The sequence below is a fragment of the Schistocerca serialis genome, chromosome 2 (genome assembly GCF_023864345.2).
Source record: "Schistocerca serialis cubense isolate TAMUIC-IGC-003099 chromosome 2, iqSchSeri2.2, whole genome shotgun sequence".
NCBI lineage: Eukaryota > Metazoa > Arthropoda > Insecta > Orthoptera > Acrididae > Schistocerca > Schistocerca serialis.
The window spans coordinates 453,377,369-453,397,768 of NC_064639.1; the positions used below are offsets into that span (position 1 = coordinate 453,377,369).

Below are 20,400 nucleotides of genomic sequence, written 5' to 3' on the forward strand. Positions count from 1 at the left end.
CTGGCGAGCAGTTACTCACGTCTGATCTGCAGTGAAGGGACACCAGCCTCCACCAGTATGGTAGTCACCGGACTCATCCTAAAAGCTCCCGTCACTAATAGAACCCCCACAGTGGTGCACAGGGTTGAGTAAATGCAATGCTGAAGGCGCTGCCGAACCATAAACCACACTCCCATAGTCAATTCGGGATTGGACAAGGGCTCCGTAGAGCTGCAGCAGCGTACAGCAATCTGAACCCCAATTGGCGTTGCTCAGTAACGGAGGGCATTGAGGTGCTGCCAGCACTTCTGCTTAAGCTGACGAACATGAGGGAGCCAAGTCAATCAAGCTTCAAAAACCAGTCCTAGGAATTGATATGTCTCGGATGAACGGTACGACACTTGACAGAAGTGCATGACACACAACTTTGCAGCTGAAAACTGGAAGCCGTGGGCTAGAGCTCATGACTGTGCCTTGTGGATAGCCCCCTGGAGGCGCCGCTCAGCAACAACAGTACTGGAGCAGCAGTACAAAATGCAGAAGTCGTCTGCATACAGAGAAGGTGAGACGGAGAGTCCAACAGCTGCTGCTAGACCATTAATGGCCACTAAAAATACAGAGACACTCAATACAGAGCCTTGGAGGACTCCATTCTCCTGGATATGGATGGAACTATGGGAGTCACCAACTTGGACATGGAAAGTATGGAGCGACAGGAAGTTTTGGATAATAATCGGGGGTGGTCCCCGGAGACCCCACTCATACAATGTGGCAAGGATATGATGTCGCCAAATCATGTCATATCATATGCTTTATGCAAGTCAAAAAAGACGGCAATAAGGTGTTCGAATGGCAGACTTGATGGACACAAGAATATCAGTGATAGAGTCACCCTGGCGGACTGGCGGAAGCTGTCCTGACACCATCGCACCAGAGCCGGTTGAAGATGATGAGAAGATGTCACTTGTAGTCAGATGAGAGATGTTTAATCATCTGGCTGTGGATGCGATCAGGCCCAGGAGCTGTGTTGGGGGGCAATGTGCAAGGGCACTGAGGAGCCCCGACTCTGTAAAGGGGGTGTTATAGGATTCACTGTAGCGTGTAGTGAATGAGAGGACATTCCCTTCCAGCTGCCGTTTGAGTGTGCAAAAGGCTGGGGGGTAATTCTCCGACACAGAGGCTTGAGCAAAGTGCTCAGCAAAGTGTCCAGCAATCGCCTTTGTGTCGGTACATAACTCGCCGTTTATGGTAACACCGAGGACAACTGTTGGGGCCTTGTACCCGAAAAGACGTTTGATCTTTGCCCAGACTTGAGAAGGTGATGTGTAGCACCCAGTGGTGGAGACTTATCTCTCCCAAGACCACTCCTTCTGTTGTTTGATAAGGTAGCCACGGGCACGGAGCCGTTTAAAGGCTATGAGGTGCTCCAGGGAAGGGTGCCACTTATGCCGTTGTAGAGCTCACCAATGCTCCTCAATTGCTTCAGCGACTTCTGGCGACCACCAAGGGACTGCCTTATGCCTTGGGCACCCTAAAGAGCGAGGCATCACGTTTTCTGTTGCAGAAACAATTGTGCTAGTCACCTGCTCAACCATCACATCGATGTTACCGTGTGGGGGAGATTCAGCGGTGACATTAGAGGTGAAAGTTCCCCAGTACACCTTGTTCAAAGCCCATCTGGGCAAGTGTCCATGTGCCTGATGCTGGGGCAGTGACAGGAAGATGGGGAAGTGGTCACTACCACACGGGTCATCATGTGCTCTCCAGTGGATGGATGGGAGAAATCCTGGGCTGCAAATTGATAAATCAATTGCCAAGTAACTACCAGGAGCCACACTGAAATGTGTGGTGGCCCCAGTATTTAAGAGGCAGAGGTCGAACTGCGACAGTAAAGTTTTGACATCTCTATGTTAAAAAATATATCGGCTCAACCACTTGTTTATAGTGTAAAACACTACATTGACATTCACAACCACGACCTCTGATCCAGCGTGGATAAAATCAAAGTTCGACATCTCTACCTCGGCCAGTAAGCACGGTACCACCCCAAAAGGGGTTATAGACATTAAAATCTTCCAGAACTAGGAAAGGTTTAGGGAGTTGATCAATTAGTGCAGCTAATACACTCAGGGGTACTGCACCATCTGGAGGAAGATATACATTGCAGACAGTTATTTCCTGCGCCGTCCTCATTCTGACAGCCACAGCTTCAAGAGGCGGTTAAAGGGGCACATGTTCACTACAGACCGATTTTAGGACATAAACGCAAACTCCACCTGACACTCGATTATAGTCGCAACAGTTCCTGTAATATCCCTTATAGCCGCGGAGGGCAGGGGTCCACATTGCTGGGAACCAGGTTTCCTGGAGAGCAATGCAAATAGCAGTTGTGAAGCTTAACAGTTGCCGTAGCTCACCCGAGGCAGTTTACACCTCAGAGTTACCTGCTGCCACCGATTTATTGCCTGAGCAGTCTATATCCATTGTGTCCGAGGGTCTGGCGAGACCTAGGTCCTCAGCGGACCCCAAAATCTCATCCTCAGCCGCAGAGCTTGTAGGTAGTGGTGGTGTGGGTGCTACCACAATTTCCTTGGTCTTAGGGGCTTTCCTTTTGGATTTCTCTCACTGCTCCTTGGGTTTCCCTAGCTGGAAGGACTTCACTGGCTCAGTCTCCGGGATTGAGGATGAGCGTGAAGCCCTATGACCAGCTGCTTTTGGGCTCTTCAGCCACTGACGGGTGTCATCTTTCCCACTAGAAGAAACCTGGGAAGGGAGTGACCGAAGGGACCCCTTCCTAGCGAGAGAAGCCGAAGAAGACTTACGCTTCTCCAGCTTAGAAGTGGGGATGGATGTCCCCGATGGTTGGAGAGGGGGGGGGGGGGGGGGGTCTTGATCCCGAAGTAGGTGGTGCAGGCACAACAGGGAGGGAAATGCCGCACCATCAATGGGACAGGTGTAGCCTTCCGGCTCTGACAGGTGACCTGGATTGGCGGAGCTGATGGTGCCAGAACTGTTGTAGCAGCGGCGTAAGAAGATGTCATACACACAGGATGCAGGCGTTCAAATTTTCTCTTAGCCTCAGTGTAGGCCAGTCAGTCCATGGTCTTGTACTCCATGATTTTCCTTTCTTTCTGGAGAATCCTGCAGTCAGGCGAGCAAGGCAAGTGGTGCTCTCCACAGTTGACACAGGTGGAAGGTGGGGCACATGGAGTGTTGGGATATGGTGGGCGTCCGTAATCTCTGAATGTGACGCTGGAAGTACAGCGGGAAGACATATGGCCGAACTTCCAGCACTTAAAGCACCGCATGGGGGGAGGGATATTCAGCTTCACACCACACCGGTAGACCATCACCTTGACCATCTCGGGCAATGTATCATGCTCAAAGGCCAAGATGAAGGCATCGGTGGCAACCTGATTATCCTTCGGACCCCAGTGGACACGCCGGACGAAATGTACACCTCGCCGCTCTAAATTGGTGCGCAGCTCATCATCAGATTGCAAAAGGTCTCTGTGAAATACGATACCCTGGACCATATTTAAGCTCTTATGGGGCATGATGGTTACAGAAACATCCCCCACCTTGTCACAAGCGAGTAACTCCCGTGACTGGGCAGAGGATGCTGTTTTGATCAAGACTGGCCCAGATCTAATTGTGGACAAGCCCTCCACCTCCCTAAACTTGTCCTCTAAAAGCGCAACAAAAAACTGAGGCTTCTTCGTCATGAAAGATTCCCCACCAGCTCTCGAACATACAAGGTACCGGGACGAATATGATCCACTGCCATCCTGAGCCTGACGTTCCTCCCATGGTGTGGCCAGAGAGGGGAACAATTTAGGGTCGTACTTCTGTGCGTTGAATTGAGCTCTTGATTGCTTACAAGGGAATCTCCCCATCGCACCCCCCGCAGATTTAGTTATAATTTGGCACAGTGGATAGGCCTTGAAAAACTGAACCCAGACCAATCGACAAAACAGGAAGAAGTTGTATGGAACTATGAAAAAAAATAAGCAAAATATACAAACTGAGTAGACCATGAGAAGATAGGCAACATCAAGGGTAATGTAAGCTCAGGAGCCCTGTGGTCCTGTGGTTAGCGTGAGTAGCTGCAGAATGAGAGGTCCTTGGTTCAAGACTTCCCCCGAGTGAAAAGTTTTAATTTTTTATTTTCAGACAATTATTATCTGTCCATCCATCCGTCCTATGTGATCACTTTTTTGGGAGTGATTATCACATCGACAAGAAAACCTAAATCGGGCGAGGTAGAAGAATCTTTTTACCCACTCGCCTAGTGTACAAGTTAGGTGGGTTGACAACATATTCCTGTCATCTGACACACATGCCGTCACCAGTGTCGTATAGAATATATCAGACGTGTTTTCCTGTGGAGGAATCGGTTGACCTATGACCTTGCGATCAAATGTTTTCGGTTCCCATTGGAGAGGCACGTCCTTTCATCTACTAATCGCACGGTTTTATGGTGCGGTCGCAAAACACAGACACTAAACTTATTACAGTGAACAGAGATGTCAATGAACGAATGGACAGATCATAACTTTGTGAAAATAAAGAATGTAAAATTTTCACTCGATGGAAGACTTGAACCAAGGACCTCTCGTTCCGCAGTTGTTCACGCTAACCACGGGAACACGGCATTCCTGATCTTACATTATCCTTGTATTGCTTATGTTGCACACGGACTACTCAGTTTGTATATTTTGCTTTTTTTTCATAGTTCCACACAACTTCTTCCTGTTTTCTTGATTGATCTGTGTTCAGTTTTTCAAGGCCTATCCACTGTGCCAACTTATAACTAAATCTGAGGGGGATGCGATGGGGAGGTTCCCTTGTTAGAGACTGCTGGTGTTTTACCACCAGCAAGGGATGATTGACTACGCTTCATCGCATGTCATCTGCCCTGATTCCACCCACTCCACCAGGAGCCCTCCCCATGGACGCCACCCAGCCGCAGCAAAGGTCACCTGGTAGAATGGCCATTGCTGAGAATCCCGATGCCCCCGGGGGCTGGGCATCTACCTCTTGGCATATGTGGGGAGTTAATGGTGCAGACATCATCAGCAGAGCGATCCCTGTGTGGTCAAGGGGTGACAACCAACAGGGTACATGGCGGTCCCACCACAACGGACTGGCTACCGTGCTGGATACCAGGTGCAAAGAAGTCCACGGTCATCGTCAACGCAGAAATCGACACTGCATAGTGCATGGTAGAAAACACACCCAGGAAGATGTCCTCACCCAAGAGATGGAGAATGGGCAGGACTGCAATGTGACAACGAGAAAGTGGGCTAAAGATCTCAATGCACGATGGACACAATGCACCTTGTAAGGCACCCTTCCCCAATTGGCTCGCTCTTCAGGAAAATGTTCAAGAATGGAGGTCAAACCCTACAGGGGACCATCACATAAAGGTTGAAACGTGTGAAATGCCTTTTAGTCGCCTTGTACGACAGGTAGGAATACCTTGGGGCTATTATAACCCCTAGACCTGCGGGAGGGGGGGGGGGGGGGGGGGTTGGCTTCAATTTGTGTTTTACGAGAAACAGTGTTTAAACTCTCATCAAATTCAACAACAACATTCTCACATTGTTTAATCAAGTCAGCAAATTTGCCGTGAAGATAGGGAGCAATACTGTAAACAATACTATATCCAATTTTTGTTCTTTGCAATTGCATTTTTGCTGCAATTTGGCTATCTGGAAACATTTCCAGAAATAATGATATACGAGCAACAGAACTTCTGAATGACAAATGATTGTATATAAGAACCACAAAATTTCAGCTTTTGTGGCGTTTTCTGATAATAAAAGTGAGTGCATTGAAGACTGTTTAGTCAGCCAGTTTTTTTAAAAAAGTTGAAGGTGTCACACCTGCTTCTGTAGTACCAGCTGCATCAGAAGATCTGCAGCAGGTTGAAGCTCCTGTAAAATTTAAGTACGTGCTAGAATTCCTGAATATGTGCCACACTAAAATGAGTTGGTTTGTCACTGTTTCATAAACATAAGTCAATGACTTTGGTCTTTGATTAGTTGTTCCATTAAAGTACCTCAGTATGTGTTCCATCACCATCCTCCAACGGGTTGTGGGCACTGAAAATGTCCAAGAGGAGAAAAGTTAGAGGTAGCTAACAGATCAACTAATATCTTGATATGTCAGCTCCCTGCCTGGAAAGAGAAAGGTATTTTGATAGTAAAATCCATTATTGTCCATATGTGCACAGCCGCAGCCTTTACAGCTGTACTGAGTAGAGACTGATAAAGTGTCTGCAAGCGCCAATGTAGAGGCACAAACTGATGCCCTTTCAGAGATAGCTCTATTTTTTAAAATAAGCACAGTGATTACGTAGGATATGGATATACATTTCAAGGAATCAAGCTTCCCAAAGGACTGTTCATACTGCTTGATGACAGGAAACTACATTTCCAAGTTCTGCTATGTGATGAATGTAACCATTCCAGTTCCACCAGATGATGGTTGTAGGGGTACTAAAGGGAGATGGGAAAAAAGCAGTAAGATGGTTCATGTTTCCGCCTCTGCCTACAACCCATGTTCAGTGGGAATAACGTCACTGTACATAATTTTATGTCTGTGGTTCAGAGGGGAAGGCAAGTGAGATTTCTGGGGAAAATTTAAGTATACATCAAAAGGATATGCAAATCGGAAACAGAGGTGGCATACTTGTTGCAGTAAACAAGAAACTCAAATTCACTGAGGTAGAAAAAATTCAAACTGCATGTAAATTTGTTTGGGTAAGGCTCAGTATCAGGGTTGGGCATAAAATGATAACTGGATCCTTCTATCACCCACCAGACTCATCCCCTGATGATACCGAAAACTTCACAGAAATTCAGTTCACTTGTATATAAAATCCCCAATCATATTGTAATCATTGGTGGATACTTCAATCCTCGAATGATTATTTGGGAAAATTACAGTTTTGTTAGTAGTGAGCGAGATAAGACATCTTGTGGAACTTTACCTGACCTCTTTGTGGATGTCCACATCGAAACTGGTATCAGTGATCACGATGTGGTTGTGGCAACAATGATTACCAAAGTACAAAGCACAATTAAAACACACAGATATATATAAAAAAAACAAAGATGATGTGACTTACCAAATGAAAGTGCTGGCAGGTCGACAGACACACAAACAAACACAAACATACACACAAAATTCAAGCTTTCGCAACAAACTGTTGCCTCATCAGGAAAGAGGGAGGAGAGGGAAAGACGAAAGGTTGTGGGTTTTAAGGGAGAGGGTAAGGAGTCATTCCAATCCCGGGAGCAGAAAGACTTACCTTAGGGGGAAAAAAGGACGGGTTTCCTCTATTATAACTATATATATCTCTGTGTGTGTGGGGGCAGGGGGGGGGGGGGGGGGTGTTCAGTACACTTGATAAAAAAATCAGTAGCGTCATATCCCAATGAGGAACTTCAAACTTCCAGCACAGGGGAGGAGCACGAAGAGGAAGTCTGAAGTCTGCCTCAAGTTTAAACGAATAGTTGACCATGCACCGGATAGTTGTGTACCCTGTAGAACAGTTTATAATGGGAGGGAAGCTCTATGGTATACAGTCACTGGGGAAGGAAAAAAAAAAAAAAAGCACGAGAGATTACCACATAACAGGTGAAAAGCAAATTGTAGGGCTACTGAATGAAACACATTTGGCTGTCAAGACAGCAATATATGATGCCTTCAATGATTACCGCAGCAGAACACTGTCAGTTGATCTTTTACAGAACAGAAACAAATTCCGGTTGCATGTAAAGCCGGTTGGTGGCACCAAAGTTAGCATCAGGTAACTTTGATGACAGTGGTACTGAAATTGAGGGCAGCAAAGCAAAAGTAGAGATTCTCTCCTCTGATTTCAAATGTTCCTTTATAAGGGAAAACCCAGGAGAATTGCCCCAATTTAATCCTCATGTCACTGAAGGCATGCAGCTTTACTATATGGTTAAATGATGACGGCATTCTCTTGAGTAAGATATTCCCGAGATAAAATAGTCCCCCATTCGGATCTCTGGGAGGGGACTACTCAGGAGGACATCATTAACAGGAGAAAGAAAACTGGCATTCTACAGATCAGAGCATGGAATGTCAGATGCCTTAATCAGGTAGGTAGGTTAGAAAATTTAAAAAAGGAAATGGAAAGGTTAAAGTGACATATAATCAGAATTAGTGAAGTTCGCGGCAGCATGAGGAACAAAACTTCTGGTCAGATAAATACAGGGTTATAAATACAAAATCAAATAGGGGTAATGCAGGAGTAGATTTAATAATGAATTTAAAAAAAAAAAAAAAATTAGGAATGTGGATACGCTACTACGAACAGCATAGTGAACACATTATTGTAGCCAAGACAGAAACGAAGCCCATGCCCACCATAGCAGTACAACTTTGTTTGCCAATTAGCTCCACAGATGAAGAGATTGAAGGAATGTATGATACGATAAAAGAAATTATTAAGATAGTCATGGGAGATGAAAACGTAATAATCATGGTGGACTGGAATTCGATAGTAAGGAAACGAAGAGAAGGAAAAGTAGTAGGTGAAAATGGACTGAAAATAAGGAATGGGAGAGGAAGCCTTCTGGTAGAATTTTGTGCAGAGCATAACTTAATCAAAGCTAACACTTTGTTTAAGAATCGTGAAAGAAAGTTGTATATGTGGAAGAGGACTGGAGACACTGGAAGATTTCAGATAGATTATATAATGGTAAGACAGATACTTGGGAACCAGGTTTTAAATTTTAAGACATTTCCAGGGGCAGATGTGGACTCTGACCCAATTTATTGGTTATGAACTGTAGATTAAAACTGAAGAAACTGCAAAAAGGTAGGAATTTAAGGAGATGGCATTGGGACAAACCGAAATTACCAGAGGTTGTTGAGAGCTTCAGAGAGAGCATTAGGGAATGATTGGCAAATACAGGGGAAAGAAACACAGTAGAAGAATGGGTAGCATTGAGAAATGAAATAAATAAGGCAACAGAGGATCAGGTAGGTAAAGAGACGAGGGCTAGTACAAATCCTTGGTTAACAGAAGAGACATTGAATTTAATTGATGAAAGGAGAAAATACAGAAATGCAGTAAATAAAGCAGGCGAAAAGGAATACAAACGTCTCAAAAATGAGATTGACAGGAAGTACAAAATGGCTAAGCAGGGATGGCTAGACGACAAATTTAAGGATGTAGAGGCTTATCTCACTAGGGGTAAGATAGCTACTACCTACAGAAAAATTATAGAGACCTTTGGAGAAAAGAGAACCACCTGTATGAAGATCGATCAAGAGCTCAGATGGAAAACCAGTCCTAAGCAAAGAAAGGAAAGCAGAAAGGTGGAAGGAGGATATTGAGGGGCTACACAATGGCAATGTACTTGAGGGCAATATTATGCAAATGGAAGAGGATGTAGATGAAGATGAAATGGAAGACATGATACTGCATGAAGAATTTGACAGGGCACTGAAAGACCCAAGTCGAAACAAGGTCCCAGGAGTAGACAACACTCCATTAGAACTACTGACAGCCTTGGGAGAGCCAGCCACGACAAAACTCTACTATCTAGTGAGGAAGATGTATGAGACAGGCAAGACACCCTCAGACTTCAAGAAGAACATAATAATTCAAATCCCAAAGAAAGCAGGTGTCGACAGGTGTGAAAATGACTGAACAATCAGCTTAATAAGTCATGGCTGCAGAATACTAACACAAATTCTTTACAGACGAATGAATGGTAGAAGCTGACCTTGGGGAAGATCAGTTTCGATTCCGTAGAAATGTTGGAACATGTGAGGCAATACTGACCCTACGAATTATCTTAGAAGATAGATTTGAGAAAGGCAAACCTACATTTCTAGCGCTACTCTCTTTCAAATTCTGAAGGTGACGGGTAAAATACAGGGAGCGAAAGGCTATTTCCAATTTGTACCAAAACCAGACTGCAGTTATAAGAGTCGCAGGGCATGAAAAGAAAGCAGTGGTAGATAAGGGAGTAAGACAGGGTTGTAGCCTATACCAATGTTATTCAATCTGTATACTGAACAATCAGTAAAGGAAACAAATGAAAAATTGGGAGTAGGAATTAAAATCCATGGAGAAGAAAGAAAAACTTTGATGTTCGCCAATAACAATGTAATTCTGTCCGAGACAGCAAAGGACATGGAACAGCAGTTGAACTGAATGAACAGTGTCTTGAAAGGAGGATATAAAATGAACAACAACAACAACAACAACAACAACAACAAAAGCAAAATGAGGATAATGGAATATAGTCAAATTAAATCAGGTGATGCTGAGGAAATTAGATTACAAAGTGAGACACTTAAAGTAGTAGAGAAGTTTTGCTATTTGGGGAGCAAGATAACTGAAGGTAGTCGAAGCGGAGAGGATATAAAAAGCAGACTGGCTATGACAAGGAAAGCATTTCTGAAAAACAGAAATTTGTTAATACTGAATACAGATTAAAATGTCAGGAAATCTTTTCTGAAAGTATTTGTATGGAGTATAGCCATGTATGGAAGTGAAACATGGACGATAAACAGTTTAGACAAGAAGAGAATACAAGCTTTCGAAATGTGGTGCTACAGAAGAATGCTGAAGATTAGAGGGGTAGATCACATAAATAATGAGGAGGTACTAAATAGAATTGAGGAGAAGAATTTGTGGCACAACCTGACTAAAAGAAGGGATCTGTCGGTAGGATACATTCTGAGGCATCAAGGCACCAATTTATTACTGGAGAGAAGCATGAAGGGTAAACATTGCAGAGGGAGACAAAGAGATGAATACACTAAGCAGATTCAGAAGCATGTAGGTTGCAGTAGTTACTCGGAGATGAAGAAGCTTGCACAGGATAGGGTAGCAAGGAGAGCTGCATCAAACCAGTCTCTGGACAGAAGACCACCACAACTACTGAAAAGATGAACGAATTAAGTATTAGTGTCAGTGGTGTTGAGAAACAGCTGAAATCATTAAAACTGAACGAAGCTCCAGTCCCCGATGGACTCCCTAACAGATTCTATACTGAATTTGTGGCTGAGTTAGCCCCTCTAACTATCTACTGTAGAGCCCTCAAACAAAAAACTATGCCAGTTCTTGAAAAAGGCACAGGTCACACCCATCTACAAGAATGGTAGTAAAAGAGAACCACAAAACTAGCATCCAATATCCTTGACATTGATTTGTTGTAGAATCATAACATATTCAAGCTCAAACATAATGAGGTATTTTCAACAAAATGACCTACTCAGAGCCAACCAGCAGGAATTTCCAAAACATTGATCATGTGAAACCCAACTCACACTTTTGTCATATGACATACTGAAACCTTTGGATTAAGGCAACCAGATAGATGCAGTACTTCTGGATTTTCGAAAAGCCTTCGACTCGGTACTGCATCTATGTTTATTGACCAAAGTGTGATCATATGGGGTATCAAGCAAAATTGTGACTGGATTGAGGACTTTATGGTAGGGAGTACACAGCGTGTTATATTGAATGGACAGTCACCATCAGAGACAGAAGTAACTTTGGGTGTGTTCCACGGAAGTGTGTTGGGACCGTTGCTGTTCATGTTATTGTTTATGACCTTGCAGGCAATATAAACTGTAAAATCAGGTACAGCTTTACATGACAGGGGTGAACCATTAGTTTGACCTTTTGAAGTAATACATCCCTTTCAAAAGCCAAAATGAAAGCTCCATTATCCACACTATTATCCTTTGGTGCTTGTTGAATACAGAAAACAAAATGGACATCCCATTTTTCCTTTTCCAAGTTTGTATGCAGTTCTTCATCTGCCTGTAATGTGAGATGCATGTTGAAGTTCTTTCATAGAGGGTGTGTGTGTGTGTGGGGGGGGGGGGGGGGGTGATTGTGACTGCAATACAGGATGTCGCCAAGCTTCTCATATGAGGCAACGTCTATGACTCAGTAAGTGTCACTCTTTTAAAGAGGATGCAGCCATTTACCATTTTTCTATTGGTTTTGTATGCAAAAAGTGTACATATTTAGAAGCTGAGGGGAATAATTGTTGCAATTTCTATTGAATTTGCCTTCCAACAAAGATGTGGTCAATGAAGGAAAGTGCTTTGAGTTGTACCTTTCTGCACTGAATATACTGTTCTATCTGGTGAGACTACAGGGGCCACACAGCCAACAAGGTGCAATGTTTTTATCCTGTACATTGCAGATCATTTGCCACTGTGTCACCCATTCCATCTGGGAACTCTCCCCATGGCTAACCCCTCCCACCCCAGCCGCACAGCAATGGCTGCCTGCCTTGGTAATTATTCCTCTGCCTGGCATGGTAATCTTTGCTCAGAATCACTGTATCCCAAAGTTGAAAAGCACATATTCCTAGGCCTGCACATGGGGAGCTTGCAGCTCTGGCACCAAGAGGGTGTTTTCCAAGTTGTTAGGGATCCCTAAATTATTAGGGGGTTCAGACTGTGCTGGTACAAAACCCAGTTTCCAGGGACAGTTAAATGAAACACAGTAAAATAATTTAAGACATGAGCTCCATAAAATGTAAGCAGTGGGATTAGTAAAGGTAACAACCACGTTATTTGAGGTGTTGAGTCATCAATGAGCCCAACAACTAAAACAAGGGAGTGTTACTATCTTTCAGAGCTATCGCCATCAGGTGGTACAACGGTTGGTTCGTTGACTTGGGGAAGGGGACCAAACAGCGAGGTCATCAGTCCCATTGGAGGAAGGATGAGGAAGGAAGTCAGCTATGCCCTATGAAAGGAACCATCCTAGCATTTGCCTGCAGCATGAACTGTTGTCCTCCCAATGCTAGTCCAGTGTGCTATTCACTGTGCCACATCACTTACAGGCAGTACAGTGATTTCGGTTTTTATGCAACAGTTGTGCACCACCAGGGATGAATGTGCAGCTGTGTTACTGTAATGCAAGAACCATGAATTGTCCCACTGCATTTCAGGCAGTTTCCTTCTCACATTTTCTTGCAGGCGTTGCAACATGTTGCGATAGCACCATCGATTATCAGTCTGTCCCTGCGGCATGAATTCATGATCAACTTATCCTTCAAAGTCAAAGAAAACTTTCAGCATGGCTTTGACATTTGATCTAGCCTGATGAGCTTTTTATGATCTTGGAAAACCTTTCCCAACCGACTGTGAAACTGAACCTTGGCCTCATCATCATAACTGTAGACTCAGCTCATCACCAGTTATGATTCTCTTAAGTAAAATCTCATTCTCATTTATGCACTCCAAAAGCTCTTCACACATTGCAAGGCAAAGGTCATTATGGCCTTGACTCATGAGCCATGGGACAAACTACAAGGCAACACAATGCATTCCAAAATGCTATTTCAGGATTTCATGACATGATCCAACTGAAATGTTACATTGTTCTGCAATCTCATGGACAGTCAGGCTTCAACTGAAATGCACAATTTTGTTCATGTATTTAAAACGAGCATCATCAGACGCTGAAGGGCATCCTGAATGAGGATCATTTTAATTTCCATCCAGTCAATTTTTACATTGTGTTAACCATTCATAACACTAAGTACAGCTTAAGCACTAATCACTGTAGGCTCCCTGCTTCATTTGGTGTGTCTCTGTAAAGGTTTTCTTGAGTTTCATGCAAAATTTAATGCAGACATTCCTCTAAATGTAATGTCTTGAAATTTGAAAACTGTGCGACACAACTTTCAACTCAATACAACACTGAACAATAACTAACAGACATACAGCAATGAAACTTCAGCAGTTATAGATTGAACACAGGTGTATACAGGGATGCCAATCCCGTTTCACTCCAACACACCATTGGTACGAAATTATGAATGTTCTGGAATTCTTTTAACAGACCTCGTACAAAGGGAAAAACATTACACAGGCAAACCAGGCAACCCCTCATACTCTGACAAAGTTAGTTCACAATGAACAGATAGTATTGTGTAAGTTTTATTTTATGGATTTCCTACTTCACTGTCTCTCTGTATATGTGAACAGCTGGCACAAAGTGAATTACATGGATCTGAAACAAATTACTATATTTGTGTTTGATACAAATATCTGAGAAAATATACAATTCCATGTTTCAGTTTAAAGTAATCTGTAAACTGCAAACTGAAAATGAATTGATAATTTTTTTCAACTGTTTTAATTGGGCAGGCTTGAGACTGCACACAGGTTTGAAAACAATAGTGTCATATACACCAAGTATAAAAAATTTATTCCATTTTTCTAGGAATTCAAAATATTTTTCAATATCTAAATTTCACTTATGAAACACATGGCGTTCTAGAAAATACTGAATCTGCACTGAAATATGTACATTCAAGCATCTTTTCATGAGAATGCAAAGGCCTTAGAACAAATACAGCTTAATCACATTGTATTAAAAGGAAAATTCACTTAAGAAAATTATAAAATTGTGAGACAGAACTGCTGGCCAGTACCTGCCCCCAAGACGCAAAATTTTTACGATTGCCAAGATAGATATAAAAGTATAAGAAATGTCCCATTCACAACTGTGGCAAAGGAAAAATGACACTCTGTGCCTCCATTAAAGCCATAATTTCTCTTATTTTGTCTTCATGGTCCTTTTGCGAACTGTACTTTGGCAGTAGTAGAATCATTCTGCAGTCAGTCTGCAAATGCTGGGTCTCTAAATTTTCTCAACAGTGTTTCACGAAAAGATCATCATCCTCCCTCCAGGATTCCCATTTCAGTTCACAAAGCATCTCTGTAGTTCTCACATGTTGATCAAACCTACTGATAACAAATCTAGCAGCATGCCTCCCAATTGCTTCATTGTCTTCCTTTAACCCAACTGAGGTTCAAATGGCTGGCTCTAAGCACTATGGGACTTAACATCTAAGGTCACCAGTCCCTTAAATGTAGAACTACTTAAACCTAACTAACCTATGGACATCACACACATCCATGCTCAAGGCAGGATTCGAGCCTGTAGCAGCAGCGCAGTTCCGGACTGAAGCACCTAGAACCGCTCTGCCACAGTAGCCGGCTAACCTGCTGAGGATCCCAGACACTCTAGCAGTACTCAAAAATTAGTCACACTAATGTTCTATAAGCTGTCTCCTTTGTAGATGGGCTATACTTTCCTATAATTCTCCCAATAAATCAAAGATGACCATTTGCCTTCCCTATTACCATCTTTATGAGCTTATTCCATTTCATACCGCTTTGCAATGTTCCACCTAGATATTTAATTGATGGGATTTGCCTCTTGACCTTCATCCATAGTTCACACGATATCATGTGAGAAAGGGGCAAGCCGAGTTTCACACAAATAATGCTCTCTAAATTTGTGTTGATTTGTGGACAGAAGCTTTTCTGCCTCAACGAAATTTATTATATTTGAACTTTGAATACGCTCTGGAATTCTCCAGAAAATCAGTGTTAAGGTTCGGTAATTTTGCGGGTACCTTCTTTTAACCTTAGAATAGTCTGGAGTAAACTGCATTTTTTTCCGATTTGCTTGGAACTTTGGGCTGGATGACAGAGTGATAGTAAATGTAAGCTAACTAAGGGGGTCAAGACTGTAAAGTACTCTCTGCGAAATTGAACTGGGATTCCATCCAAACCAAGTAATTTATTTGGTTTCAACTTGCTCAGTTGCTTCTCTGTACCAGAGATGGTTATTAGTATGGCTTCCAAGTGGAAGTCTGTACTATGGTCAAACAACATTACATCTGTACAATTCTTCTGCACGAAATGATTTCTTAAACACGAAATTTAAAACTTCAGCTATCCTTTTGCTGTCTTCTTTTGTCACACTGGACTAACTGATGACTGACTTTACAGAAGACTTCATTCTGCTTAGTGTTTTTACATAGGACCAGAATTTTCTCAGGTTCTTAGGAAGATCTTTCGCAAAGGATTACAAGTGAAGTTGTTACATGCTTGGAACATCTATCTTTTCATAGATGCACCAATTTCTCGCTAACTTTTCTCTGTTGGCATTCCCATCTGTAATCCACTTTAACACATTTCTCTAAGGCACAATTTACAATCAGTTCAAAGTTTGTGTTCACAGATATCTTCACAGTCAGGCTCAATTTTGACCTCAAAGGAGGACATTATTTTTTCGACTACAAAGAACACTCTCCCTCCTATGATATCCAATGTGTCTTTTCAATATATGTTGTGTATCTCACTAAATGTTTCAGAGCTTTCTATTCACATTCCACCCAGCTCTCAGTCCCGTGAATAATTTCAGTGTGACAAATTTCCTGGAGAGTAGTAAATTCAGGAACCTTTTACAAATGGTTCAGCAATTTACTGTTAAAATTCTGACAGTGACTGTCTTCACTTTGTTCGTGATTTGATTTTACCACCAAATATTCAGAGAATACCGAACTGTCACCCAGCCTTGGGGGGGGGGGGGGGGGGGGGGGGGGGGGGGGGATATACTCTGTTATCCAAGCAGGTGCTTCCTGCATGTAGTGCACCAATGACCTATCACTCAAGTAGGTGTTATCATGATTTTTCAATACTTGGTAATTTTGGGACTATAATGGTTACACTAATATACATCTCCTACTGAATAGGACTAAAATATATCCCACACTGAATAGGATCTTTTCAGAAAAAAACACAATGAATAGGTAAATGAATCTTAGCAGAATTAGTAAACGTAAATTACAGAAATATACAGAGTTCCACTATTATATCTTACGAGTAAATGCAAAACAGCAGTAACTAGAGATTTTCAGATTATCTGCAACAAGTACATCGATGTACAACACAAAACGCCATATTTATGTCACAATCAGGAAACAGCAAAACCAATAACATCAAGCAAGAAGCTAATTCACACTAAGCAGTTACCCTACATATTAGACTACCTGAAGCCTAGGAGTTCTTTTGGAGCAACACACAAAGACAGGTTATTAAGAGTGAATAAATGCCCAACTTTAACTCTTTTGTTACAATTAAACTTGATACAACCCATTATACAAACCTTGTCCTGTGCATCATAATCTTGTGGCTCATTAGCAATCTTCTGTTTCCTTTTCACTCCACGTTTTCTATGTACTTCCCTCGAATTAGACTCTTCAGATTGTTCTATTTTGATTTGTATAACATCGCCATTATTATCTGTGATTTCGCTGTTTTCTATTACCTCAGTGGCATAATTACTATCAGGATCTGATATTTCTATCTGACACACACTATTTTCCTAGAACAGAAGATGTTAAACTAACATGTAAGTTATGCGTAAATGATAAATACTAAAAATTGTATCATTTATGTTGTTTAAAGAAACATATATTACACAACCGGATAACAGCATTGTTACAAAGATATTCGAAATGCTTATTTTAACCAATCTTCTCGCAAAAAGTTTTTGAGATGGGACGTGGAGGCTGAGAATCAAAGGTCATTTCTGCATTGCAACTTCAGCACAGTATACTGACAGGAACCACACAATAAAACTAGAAAGGGAATCTGAAAAGTGGTACTAACAACAAAACCACTTTAGCCTCCACGCACATCTGCTTTCACAATTTCAGACATATGTAGATAAAGGTCTGATGGCTGAAGTACAGCTCCTTATGATATTCTTGATATTCCACTTCTGCTGATTTATCCAAGACCTGCTTATACCAGAGCACAACACCATCAAAAGTTTATCATCACTGCACAGTTGCAGATATTAAAGGGACCTTTTGCATATTTTTATGGAAATGTTATCCAGTACCCTTGTCCAAGGAGAGAAACTGGAAACTGTAGGTGGGAATACACTAAACTGTTCACTTACTCAGCTAGAAATCATCAACCTCTCTAACCACAGTTAAAAGTGAAAAAGAAGAAATTCTCTCATAATGTTTAAAGCACTGAAAAGTTAACATTTCCTTATATGTAATATACATTGGTGTGCAAAACTTTTGCATGGTGTATCACTGCCAAGTAACATAGCTCGATGAAACTTGGACCGTACAGAGAAAGAACTGCTACAGTATAGAATAGAAGGTAGCTGAAAGAAATACATGTTTAGAATAGAAGGTAGCTGAAAGAAATACATGATGAGAAACAGATATGACCTTATTCAAAAATAATAATTAAATTGAAAAGCTAGCACAATTTATGATGGTTCCCTGGACATTGCAAAAGTTAGGACATGGTTCTTAATAGGGTGAGTGATCGCCACAAACAGCAAGGCATGCTGCATCATGCTGGCCATAATGTTGGTAAGAGGTACTTGGTAGGGCATTACATTCTTCCACTAGTGTTGTTCACAACTGCTGGACAATTAGTGTTTGTGGATTGCATCAATACACATCTACAGGGCATTCCACAAATGCTCGATATGAATTATGTTGGTGGGACGGGAAGGTCAATCCATTTTCTGAATATCCTCTCATTCCCACAGCTGCTCCACCTCCACTGTTTGATGTGGTTGCACAATGCCATTCATAAAAATGATATCAGGGTCAAATGCACCCCCGAAAAGAAGTACAGGGGGAAGGAGTACAGTATTACAATAACACTGAACGATGAATGTACCATGTTCAAAGATTTGGGAAATGTAAAATTATGTCTTCCTAAATCATAACACCTGGACTACCAAGACAATCATGTCTGACAATGTTTCTGGGCACATCACATATTCCACCAATTGCCATATGAGGGTAAATCCAGAAGCACTACACTGTTAATCTGCTCTTATCCAAGAAGAGTGCATGATCTACTCCTCACGGGTGCAGTCCCTATACTCTTGGCACAACCGCGAAAGGTTGCCACTGATGAACAGGTATCAATAGAACACAATGTGCTCGTCATCCAGCAACGAAAACGAAAACAGCCGTAATCAGTTGCTGTGCCACTGTGGAGTGTGAGACTGTGTGCCTTGCAGTACTGTTAAATGTGACTGCAACAATTGCACTGTCGTTTGACATGGGTCACTCCTTGGCTGTTGCAGAATGAGACAGACATCTGCTACTGTAGTTGACCACCTCCTCTCATTCGGACAGCAGTGCTCGTGGTTTGGAATGCTCCCCATGCATGAAAAACAATGCTGTGAGCATTACCAAACTCCTGAGCTACACAAGACACACTTCGTTTTTGTTCCAGATGATTCTTCCAATGTGAAATAATCCAAACTTTGTTTCTATACCATGCTGTAATGAAGACCACCACAACAGTACACCATAACTGCTTGCTGATTGATGCTAACCATCTTTTTCTGTTCCTTCAACTGCTTCATGTTACGGGGCCAGCTCCAATTGGCACTATAGTCGCTGACCTCGTGCTGTATGACGTCCACATTTCTGTGCATGACAAGGAGACCTCTGGCAACATGCTCCCACTCTTTCATTCATTTCGACCAAGTTGTTATCCTTAAGTTTTGCTGAGCAGTGCATTTTAACAAATTACTTCACTCTGTGTGCCAACAGATTAAATACTCACATTTTTTTGTACATTACATGCAAGGTTACCTATAATATTACTGTTTCTATGGGAAATTTTACACTATCAGTTTAACGGTCTCAACAAATCTATTGTGAATCAACAATAGCCAAAGTAAAGAAAATGCTCACTGGAAAATACTGTCACCATTCTCTCAAATTAGAATATATACACTAATATATATATACACTAATTACCTCTTTCACAATACCAGTTTTAGTTTGGAGGGGTGTTTGACATACACACCGTCATTCCAGGTCAGGTCATCAATAAGAAAGGATTACGTAGAGCAATTTTTCATTTCTATTTAACTCAGCGGCAAATGCTCTCCACAAAATAACACGTATCATATTGGGATGGTGCAGAAACTGTTACAGCATAAAGTCACGTGCCGGCACACCAGTCGGGAATGACAGATTGTTAGATGACTGTGAGAAGACCACAGCCAATCACATGCTGACCAACCCTTCTTCAGGATGACAAAATGACAGCAGCTGCCCCCTATCTGACGAGGACAAAGCGCCACAACCGACTGGTGACGGTCCAGTTGAATAGCAGCTTTAAGATTAACGACTTGGATAGAAGTGTCAACTCTAGTTACTTCACTTGCACACTATGTAGTACAGACTTGGAACTGTTTATACTGAAGAAGATTACCTATTTTGTATGTCACCCCTTGCTTGCGACACATCTGTGAATTTGACATTTAAGTATTGTAATCTTTTCCTTTTGTAATAAAACTTACGAATACAATTGTTTGAATGTTTGTCTCGTGAAGACATAATAGAAACAGTGAAATATAATGCAGCCCTAATTGACTTATGAACTACACTTTTAACTTTTACTGAAATTATTAGTTTTTGCTATTGCAATAGCCAACTTCAAACTCAAAGTACAAAAAAAAGTCTACTAGAGTTCGTCAGAACAGTCCAAAACCTTTGCGTTATTCATTCTAAAACAACTGCTCTTCCTTTTTTTCCT

The 20,400-nt window shown here is 42.0% G+C and overlaps 1 protein-coding gene across 6 annotated transcripts in view; it reads right to left on the minus strand.

The window, feature by feature from the left end:
• The window catches only part of LOC126457335 (zinc finger protein 37-like), a 76,538-nt gene that overhangs the window by 27,263 nt on the left and 28,875 nt on the right, over window positions 1-20,400 (minus strand). For all 6 annotated transcript variants that reach the window (XM_050093545.1, XM_050093547.1, XM_050093550.1 and 3 more), the window contains one exon: window positions 16,970-17,188. In XM_050093545.1, coding sequence (XP_049949502.1) covers window positions 16,970-17,188 — 219 coding nt within the window. The remainder of the gene's footprint in view (window positions 1-16,969; window positions 17,189-20,400) is intronic.